At 41.6% G+C, this 10466-nt stretch overlaps 1 protein-coding gene and 1 non-coding gene across 3 annotated transcripts in view; both read left to right on the top strand.

Moving 5' to 3' along the window:
• The window catches only part of Mbtps2 (membrane bound transcription factor peptidase, site 2), a 49722-nt gene that overhangs the window by 13432 nt on the left and 25824 nt on the right, over positions 1 to 10466 (top strand). For both annotated transcript variants that reach the window (XM_031369982.1, XM_031369991.1), the window contains one exon: positions 8805 to 8908. In XM_031369982.1, the coding sequence (XP_031225842.1) occupies positions 8805 to 8908 (104 nt within the window). The remainder of the gene's footprint in view (positions 1 to 8804; positions 8909 to 10466) is intronic.
• Positions 9924 to 10061, top strand: LOC116096365. The gene has a single exon (XR_004120968.1). It is a non-coding gene; the product is annotated as a small nucleolar RNA SNORA47 (small nucleolar RNA).

Below are 10466 nucleotides of genomic sequence, written 5' to 3'. Positions count from 1 at the left end.
AATAAAGAAAATATCTAAAATAAAAAAAAATTAAAAAAAAAGAAAGAAAGAAACCCTAACCAAGACAAAGGTACCAGGATTGTGGGATATTGCTGGGACAGACCTGACCATGTTTTTGAGAGGATTGTGGAAGTACTTTGGAACTTCGGGCTTAAAAAGCCACTGAGTGTTGAGAGCTCAGTTGGAAGATAAGAGTGTTGAAAGAACAGTGCAGAGGATGGCTTGTGATATTTTAGAGGGATGTTTAAAGACTCTGTCAGGCTGTTTGCTGTTTTGATTTAAAATTCTATGGTTCTGGTTAGCTGGGGCTGAAGAATCAGCTGTAGTTAACAAGATACCAGCACTACTAGAGTGAAACTTTTGCTTTGCTGGGATACTAATTGCTGGTCATCTGGAGCTGAGAATTTGGCATTGATTAAGAAGAGACCAGCATTGTTGAGGTGAAATCCTCTGGGAGGTGTTTCCTGAGAGTCAGCACACAGATGCTGTGTTCCAGAGGTGGCCAAGCTTGTACCTTGCACTGGCAGTTGAACCGGGTATAGTATAAGAATCACCCAGGTGGAACTGGTTTTGAAGGCATGAAAAGGTCATGGAGAACAGCTGAGGCTTGGCACTGTAAGAAGCCATTGGTGAAGGTGCAGCTTCCATGGCAATTGAAGGCCCAGGCTTGAAGGGGTCATACAGAGAACTTGAGTCTTGGCACCATGAAGAGAGCCTATAAGAGGCTATTTGTGAAAGTGCAGCCCAGTTGCAGCAGAGGATCCCAACAGTTTTGGAGATGACAGTACCACCAGATGATCACCAAGAACAACAGCAGTGGAGTGGAACTAGCCAGAACCCAGAAAACAAGCTGTGTGTGCTGCAGTGGGTAGAGCAGAGGTACTGACCCAAGTCCTTGAAGGACCATGGAAGATTGTGAATTGATCCAACATTGGACACTGTTGTTTATGCATCCGGGGTTTTGTTTTGCTTTGACTTGATGACTGTGCCTTGGTTCTTCCCTCTTGAAGTACGAAAGTATTTAGTTTAATTTTGACCTTTACAGGGGCCCACAGCTGGAAGACTTTGAACTTTTATCAGAGGTTTCAGGTTTTTAGAGAGGTTGGATATTTTAAAGGGACTGAAATTTTAATGTTTGGTTTTGTAAAGACTGTGAGACTTTTAAAGTTATTTATGATTTTAATGTGAAATCATGGGGATGAATAAGAAAGGAAAAGTTGTGGCTTAATAGTGATGGGTTTGTGTGTCACAATGACAAGGGGTTAGTCATACTAGCTCTTGTGTGTGTGTGTGTGTGTGTGTGTGTGTGTGTGTACTTAAACTGGAGTCATCAGAGAGGAAGGACCCTCAGTTGAGAAAATGCCTCCTTGAGATCCAGTTGTAGGGCATTTTCTGAATTAGTGATTTATAGGGGAGGGCCCAGCTCATTGTGGGTGGTACCAGCCCTGAGTTTGTTGTCCTGGGTTCTATAAGAAAGCAAGCTGAGCAAGCCATGAGAAGCAAGCTAATAAGCAGCACCCCTGCCTCCAGGATCCTGCCATTGTTTGCAGTCCTGCCCTGAGTTCCTTTGATGAGGAACAGTGATATGGAAGTGTAAGCCAAGTAAACCTTCTCCCCAGCTTTGTTTTTGGTCATTGTTTGAGTTAGGGTTAGGGTTAAGGTTATGATTTTAACCCTATCTAAGACAATACCAAAATCTTCTAGGAACATTGTTACCTCCTTTAGGGCATAATGGTAAGCATTGGACAAAAAATAACTTATTTTGTCCTCAAAATGACATTTTATGTAAATATGATTATTTCTATTTCTAAGATGAGGATATTGAAGTATTAGAGAGATAATGTGCAACTTCCTCAAGGTTATTTAGCTAGTTAACAACAGAGCTGGACCTCCAGTAATAAGTGTGCTTACCTAAGAATTTATCCTCTCAAATATTTGGATGTTTTAAAATTTGCTTTTGTTTAGAGAGTCTCACTTTGGAGAACTGGTGCCTAGCAATACTGGATAGGTAGACCAGACTGGTCTCAGATGTAAGCTCCTGACTCTGCCTCTGCCTCTCAGGTACTGGGGTTAAATTGTGCACCACTGTTCTTAGCCTGTGCAATATCTTTATCATGAGAGCAGAAACTTGCTGGATGAGGAGATGGCTCCATGGATAAGAACAATTGCTTTGAAGATGAGAAGATCTGAGTTTTAATTCCCAGCACCCACAAGTCTTTCTGGGCTTGCAAACCTCGTATCACATGATATCATGTGCTATTATGTGACAGGCTGATCTCTGGAGCTCTCTAGACATTCTAGACTAGCTGAAATGGTGGCACCTCAGGTTCAGTGAGAGACCCTGTCTCAAAACATAAAAAGGGGCCAGGATGATGGCTCATTGGGTAAGGGTGCTTGCTACTCAATGAGCCTGACAACCTTAGTGCTACCCACAGGACTCACACATTGGAAGGAAAGAACCAACTCCTTCATGTCCTCTAGCTTCCATAGGTACTCTAGCCTTCACATTCCACAGACACACTGTAGCAAGCATATACCCATATATATTCCTACAACAATTTAGTAAGGTGGGGAGCAATAGAAGACATCCACCATCCTCCTTTAGCTTGTGTGTGCAGGGGCGTATGTACTTACAAAAGTTCACACTTGGGAATTTAATAATCAAAAAAGCAAAACCTTGTAAAGTAGTTAAATGATCAATAACTCATTCCACAAAATATAATGCACCTATTAAAAACTATATTGAACTGCTGGCTGGGCTGGAGAGATGGCTCAGCGGTTAAGAGCACTGACCGCTCTTCCAAAGGTCCTGAGTTCAAATCCTAGCAATCACATGGTGGCTCACAACCATCCATAACGAGATCTGACACCCTCTTCTGCTGTGTCTGAAGACAGCTACAGTGTACTTAGGGGCAGTGGTGGTGGCACATGCCTTTAATCCCAGCACTTGAGAGGCAGAGGCAGGCGGATTTCTGAGTTCGAGGCCAGCCTGGTCTACAGAGTGAGTTCCAGGACAGTCAAGGCTACGCAGAGAAACCCTGTCTCGAAAAAAACCAAAATAAATAAATAAAAAATAAAAAAAATAAACCATTTAAAAAAATGGTTCAAAAAAAACCCAAAACCTGATGGTGCACACTCCCAATCCTAATGCAAGGAGGAGGCAGAGACAGAATTCTTAGGGCTTTCTGACCAGGCCATTGAACTCCAGGTCCTAGAGAGAGGTCTCATTTCTTTTTTTTTTTTTTAAAGATTTATTTTATTTATTCTATGTGTATGAGTACATTGTAGCTGTACGGATGGCTGTGAGCCATCATGTGTGTGGCTGCTGGGAATTGAACTCAGGACCTCTGCCAGCCCCACTCTCTCCGGCGTAATTCACTGTAGCTGTTTTCAGATGCACCAGAAGAGGGCGTCAGATCTTATTATGGGTGGTTGTGAGCCACCATGTGGTTGCTGGGATCCGAACTCAGAACGTTCGGAAGAGCAGTCAGTGCTCTTACCTGCTGAGCCATCTCGCCAGCCCCAGAGATCTCATTTCTAAAAATAAGGTAGTGGTTGGTGAAGTGGCTGAGGGTTATTTGTTGCCCTAAAGAGAACCAGGTTCTGTGGCTGTTCCTTGGAGGTCCGGCCAGCAACTGACCAATACAGATGTGGATTCTTGGAGGCAACCTTCAGACTGAGCTCAGGGACCCCGGTGGGGGTGAGGGTAGTGGAAGGACTGAAGGAGTGGAGGGGAATTGCAAACCTGTAGAAAGAACAAGGGCTGGAGAGATGGCTCAGCGGTTAAAGAGCTCTGACTGCTCTTCCAAAGGTCCTGAGTTCAAATCCCAGCAACCACATGGTGGCTCACAACCATCTGTAATGAGATCTGATGCCCTCTTCTGGTGTGTCTGAAGACAGCTACAGTGTACTTACATATAATAAATAAATAAATAAATAAATAAATCTTTAAAAAAAAGAAAGAAAGAACAATATCAGCTGGCCGGACCACCCAGTGCTCCCAGGGACTAGACCACCAACCTAGGAGTATACAGGGAGGGATCCATGACTCCAAATGCATATGTAGCAGAGGATGGCCTTGGTCCTGTGGAGATTTGATGCCCCAGTGTAGGGGGATGCTGGAGTGGTACAGTGGGAGAGGATGGGTGGTTGAGGGAATACCATCACAGAAGCAAAGGGAAGGGAGGAGTAGGCAGATCTAGGATGGGGATTTGTGGAGGGGTAACCAAGAAGTGGGATATCATTTGAGATGCCAACGAACAAAGAGGACCAGGTTCAGTTCTCAGAACCTAGTCGGTGGCTCATGACCATCCACAATTCTAGTTCTAGGGTATCCAATACACACTTCTGATTTTATGAGGACCTGCCACATATGGTACCTATATATACATGCAAACAAAACACTCATACACATAAAATATAAACATTATTTTATTTATTTGTGTTAACTATATGAATATTAGGCATATATGTATACCCCATACACGCCTGTTACATTTCCTGGAACTAGGATTATGGATTGTTGGCAGCCAAAATATGGGTGCTGGATCATCTATAAGAAGAATTAAATTACTCTTAACTGCTGAGCCAAGCCGGGCGGTGGTGGCACACGCCTTTAATCCCAGCACTTGGGAGGCAGAGGCAGGTGGATTTCTGAGTTCGAGGCCAGCCTGGTCTACACAGTGAGTTCCAGGGCAGCCAGGGGCTACACAGAGAAGCCCTGTCTCGGAAAAACAAAACAAAACAAAACAAAATCTGCTGAGCCATTTCTGCAGCTCCCTATTTTTTTTTATTTAAAAAAAAAGCATGTTGCCTTAGGTAAGGCATAGTGTAAACATGTAATCCCAGTCCTGTGCTGTAGGACTTTGTCTCAAAAAAAAAAAACCCATAAAACTAGAAAATACACATAAAGTGATATTAGGTTAAAATGCAAGTTTCAAAATCATGTTTGTAATTTTTGACTGTAGGTATATAGGAAAGACTAGAAGGATGTGGCAATGCATTGGAAATAGTTGTTTTCTGTTTGCAAAGTGAGAAGGACTAGAGGCTTCTATTTAAGTTTTCCTATTTTGTTTTTAAAGATTTATTTATTTGTATTTTATGTGTATGAATGTTTTAGTATGTCTGTCCACATGTGTGGATTTCATGCTCATGGAGGCTAGAACAGTATGCCACATCCCCTGGAGTTATAGTGTGAGCTGGGAATTTAACCCAACTCCCCTACAAGAGCAGTATATTGCTCTTAACCACAGAGCCATCTCCCCAAACCCCAATTTTCCGGTTTTAGGCATTTTTAGTTAGCATTAAAATAATAATTCATAAATGAAGGAAAGGATTTTCTCCAGAGAGATTTCTTTTGGGTGCCAAGTCTTATACTGAGAGAAATGGGTGTTCCATATTGTGATTGTTTTTTATATGCTTAGGCCAGGGAGTGGCATTATTATGAGGTGTGGCATTGCTGGAGTAGATGTGTCACTATAGGGGTGGTCTTTAAGACCCTAGTCCTAGCTGTCTGGAAGCCAGTCTTCTCCTAGAGAAGATGCAGATGAAGATGTAGAATTCTCAGTTCCTCCTGTACCATGCCTGCCTGGATGCTGCCATGCTCCCATCTTGATGGTACTAGACTGAACCTCTGAACCTGTAAGCCAGCCCTGATTAAATGTTGCCCTTATAGGAGTCGCCTTGGTCATGGGTCTGTTCACAGTTAAACCCTAACTAAAACAGAAATTGGTACCAGGGACTAGAGTGTTGTGATTGGCTTGACCATGCTTTTGTCTAAAAGAATGTGGATTTGGGCACTTTGGATTTGGAAAAGAGTGGAATGCTTTATGTGGGGCTCAATGGGCTATACTAGTAGGAGTCTGAAAGACTTTGTTGCTGAGATTGATTTGAACTGTGCAGACCTGGCCCAAGGGGGTTCAGTAGAGAATAATATCAGTATGTGGCAAAGAGACTGTTTTTGTGGTATTTTGGTGGAGAATGTGGCTGCTTTCTGCCCTTGTCTGAAGAGTCTATCTGAGGCTAAAGTAAAGAGATTTATATTAATTGCATTGACAAAGTAAGTCTCCAAACAGCCTGGTATAAATTATGTTGTGTGGTTTCTAAAGTTCACTCTTAATGAAGAACATTTTAATGAAAAGGAGCAAGCCGAGAAAGGAAAAAATACAGAATATATGGTTTAAGTATTAAAGGAGCACCAAGAAGTAGAATGGAGCTGAATCCTGTGTTCTAGGAGATAACAGATTAAGGGAATGGGACTTTGAAGCAAGATACTATAAATTTAGATCCAGTCATGGTTAATCCCAGGAGACAGGCATGCAGACCTCTGAGTTCAAGCTCAATCTACAGAGTAAGATCCAGGACAGCCAGGCTTAGGCAGTGAAGGAGTTGGAAAACAGAAAGCTGGTGATAATGGGGGCCATGTTTGAGCTCTTGCAAGCAACAGAACTCAGACGCTTCAGCCATGTGGCTCTGGCTTTAGAGTGAAAAATAGAACTACTGGGACAATTGATGCTGCTTAGTTGGAGCTAAGAAATTAGCAGTGATTAAGAAGATGCCAGCATCACTGAGGTAAAATCTTCTGGGAAGTGTTTTCTGAAGGCACAAAGAAGCTGTGTTCCAGAGACAGCCAAGGTTGTACCTTGTGCTGCAGCTGTACTTGGTGATGTGTAAGAGTCACCCAAGTGGTACTGGTTGACTTTGAAGGCATGAAGGCATCATGAACTGCAGCTGAGGCTTGGCACTGTGTGAGAGGCCATGGAAGGCCATTGGTGAAGGTGTAGCCTCAATTGCAGTTGACAGCCCAGGACTGAAGGGGTCATGCAAAGGGTTTAAGACTTGGCACCATGCAGAGAGCCTATGAGAAGCTATTGGTGAAACCTAGTTGCAGCAGAAGACCCCAGTGTATTGGAGATGCCAGTACCATGGGATGATCACCAAGAACAACAGCAGCAGCAGTGGAGTGGAATCAACCAGAGCTTAGAGTGCTACAGAGGGCAGAGCTAGAGAAGTGAAGCAAGTCCTTTGAGGAGCTCAGAAGAGCATGTGTGGATCTCAAGCATTGGAACAAGAAGCTGTAACACTGAAGTGGATTGGAGACCCCAAGATGTTTGAGATGCCAGATCCATGGGCTATCTACTGAGGAAAGCTGCTAACATGGAGTGGAACCAGCCTAAGACAAAAGAAGTTTGTTGCAGTCAACAAAGATGAAAAAGGAGTTGGAGATCTGAAGACTGATTTGACATCAGACATGGAGATGCAGAGTTTGTAGTTTGTCTAGTTGGTTTCCTGTCTTGCTTTGGGGATTACAGTTAAGTGAATTTGAATGAATCTCAGAAGAGAACTTGAACTTTGGACTTTGAACACTGCTAAGACTGCTAGGGACTATGGGGACTTTTGAAGTTGGACTAAATGTATTTTTAATTGTGCTATGTTTAGGTATGGCCTCTATAGACTCATATGTTTGGACAAGCCTATGGGGGCCGGGGAGTGGAATGTGATGATGGTTTGTATATGCTCAGCCCAGAGAGTGGCACTATTAGAAGGTGTGACCCTGTTAGAGTAGGTGTTTCACTGTGGCCTTGGGATTTAATACCCTAGTCTTAGCTCTCTGGAAGTCAGTCTTCTCTTAGAGGTCTGCAGATGAAGATGTAGAATTCTCAGCTCTGCCTGCACCATGCCTGCCTGGATGCTGCCATGTTCCCACCTTGATGATAATGGTTAAGCCAGCCCCAAGTAAATACTGTCCTTATAAGAGTTGCCTTGGTCATGGTGTCTGTTCACAGCAGTAAACTCTAACTAAGACACATATGTTCAGGTTCTCATCTTAAGAAATTATTTACCTTATAGGGCTCTCTTGGCTATCAAAAATTTTTACTGGTCAGTCTGGATAGTAGAATTCTTTCCTTATGTATGCACTGATATCTATATGCACAAAATTTTTAGAATACACGATTGTAAAACAACTCCTGCTTTTTCATATGTCCATGAGTCTCTATTGCATTAATGTGTGCATCTTTGCTTCTATTTTTCTAAGAGGTAAATTGATAGGCTAAGAGGAATGAGGGGCATGGTGTGCCAACACTGACCAGGCATTTTATTGTAACAGCTTCCATTATGTTTTATTACCTCTTCTAAGTTGTGAATATTAAAGAGAGCTTCACTGATTTGCTTTATGACTCAGCATGAGCTTTTGAAATCTTGTAATAAACAGTTTAGTGATAGGACTATGAACTTTTGTACAAGACGGGGGTCTCTGTGTTCCTGGCTGTCCTAGAACTCACTTTATAGACCAGGCTGGCCTCAGACTTGGATATCTGCCTATTTCTGCCACCTGAGTGCTGAAGTTAAAGGTGAGTACCGCTACTGCTAGCTAGGACTAATGATTTTAAGAAGACTTCCCAAATTGAGCCTCCAACCCTTAAATTAAGGATAGGTCAACCATTGCCACCATCGGTGTCACCCTGCTTTCTTTGACACTCAGAGCACCTTCATTCTTTCCCATGGCCAAGCTCTTGGGAATCTAGACATGTAAGTTTTTAATATAGTTTTTCCTGTTTCCTTTAAATTGGTAGTATGTCTGATTTACAGAAAATGCATATGTTAAAACAAAACAAAGCATTGCTTTTTCATTAGTTATGGTAGAAGTAAAATTTGATCATTAATGGTCATAATACTTTTAGATCATGAAATATTAAGTTTAGAGGTTTCAGCTTTAAGACAGTGAAGATCATGCCTCTTGGTATGCAAATGGGAGTCTGCTGTACCCGCACTGATAATCATTGCTATATTATGTCCATAAACAGGTTCCTGGTATAAATTTACCTGTCAATCAGCTGACTTACTTCTTCGCTGCAGTCCTCATTAGTGGTGTTGTACATGAAATTGGACACGGTATAGCAGCTATTAGGTAATTAGACTTAACTTTTTCTTCTCTACTACATGTAAAGAAGCTTTTCATTTAAAAAGACTTCTTCCTAAAATCCTGTATATTTGATGAGTTTTTTTTTTCTTCTATAGATATTATTCAATGTATACCTACCATTGATTTCTTTGTAGGGAAGCTTCTCTTTTAAAAAAAATTAATATATAGCTGATATGCCCTTCTAATGATATAATCATTTATATTCTACATCTTTCCTTTCCTTTGCTTTATGCCAGCATGTTTATGACCTCAGTGCTGCAAGGTTTTCCTCTAGTCTTTTTTATTTTAAAAGTTATATTATTTATTATGTATGCATGTATGTTTGTGCATGCATGCATGTGGACACACATGATGTGGCATACTTGTGGAATAGAATAACTATTAGTTATAGAATAACTAATAGTGTCAGAGAATAACTTGTGAGAGTCGTTTGTTCTTCTTTACCCACTGCCCCATCCTCTAGCATTCTCTGAATTCAACCCTTTGCCACTGCCTCAAAATGTTTTGGAGGGGAGTGAGTAGTAGGAAAGAAAGATTTCTCTAAACCAGGCTAACCTCAGACTCAGGGTCTTCCTGCCTCAGTCTTCCAAGTATTAGAATGATAAAGCATGTGCTACTGTACATGGCTTTACCTTATCCAGCTGCAACGGTTTCCTGCTTCTGTTCATGTCCTATGTTAGGTAGAACAAAAAACCTGGAAGTGCTGGGTTCAGTGATATCTATGATGGGAAGAAGGCAAGTGTGTTCCCTGCTTCCCTAATACCCCATAACAAGTCTGCCGTTATCAGAAACATACAGACAGGAATGTTTCATCTTTTGTGTGCATGGACCAGGGAGAAGGCAAATCACTGTTCTGGAGGAGAAGATTAATCATTATTGTTTTCCAGTTGCTTATGAACAAATTTAGCTACAGCAAAAAGACATTCATCATAACACAGCATATTTGATGGGCACACTACTAGTTTAAAGAGACAGTTAACCTTTAAAAAAAAAATTGTCATGGAGGACTGAGAAGGTGGAGCAGTTCCATACCATGCTGCTTTCCATTGGTTAAGGCCTCCAACAGTAAAGGGCTGAGCAGGCAAAGGATGTTCTCTCCACTGCCTTGGAGGGGCAGTACTGAGCTGGCCAGCCCACACTGTAAAAAAAAAAAGGCATGTGTGTGTGCATGTAGGAAGATGTATACATGTGTCACATGTGTGGAGGTTAGAGAAAAATTTTTCAGGAAATCATTTCTCTCCTACCAAGTGACTTCTTAGAATCGAACTTAGGATGTCAGATCCTAAGTTCAATTCTAGGAAACATCTTTATTAATTGAACAATCTCACCAACCCCAGTTACCTTTTATAAATCAAAAAAGATTTTGCTTTCACATATTTAGCCTTGTAACCTTTGGGGTTTTGTATCTACAAACATTATTAATAGTTTCATATTTTACAGTATGTTTGTGAAACAATTAGATAACTTTTTAAAATTATTTATTCTTTGAAAATTCCAAGCCGGGCAGTGATGGCGCATACCTTTAATCCCAGCACTTGGGAGG

This window comes from Mastomys coucha, chromosome X, assembly GCF_008632895.1.
Source record: "Mastomys coucha isolate ucsf_1 chromosome X, UCSF_Mcou_1, whole genome shotgun sequence".
Taxonomy (NCBI): Eukaryota; Metazoa; Chordata; class Mammalia; order Rodentia; family Muridae; genus Mastomys; species Mastomys coucha.
This window is presented reverse-complemented; position numbering and strand designations above follow the sequence as displayed.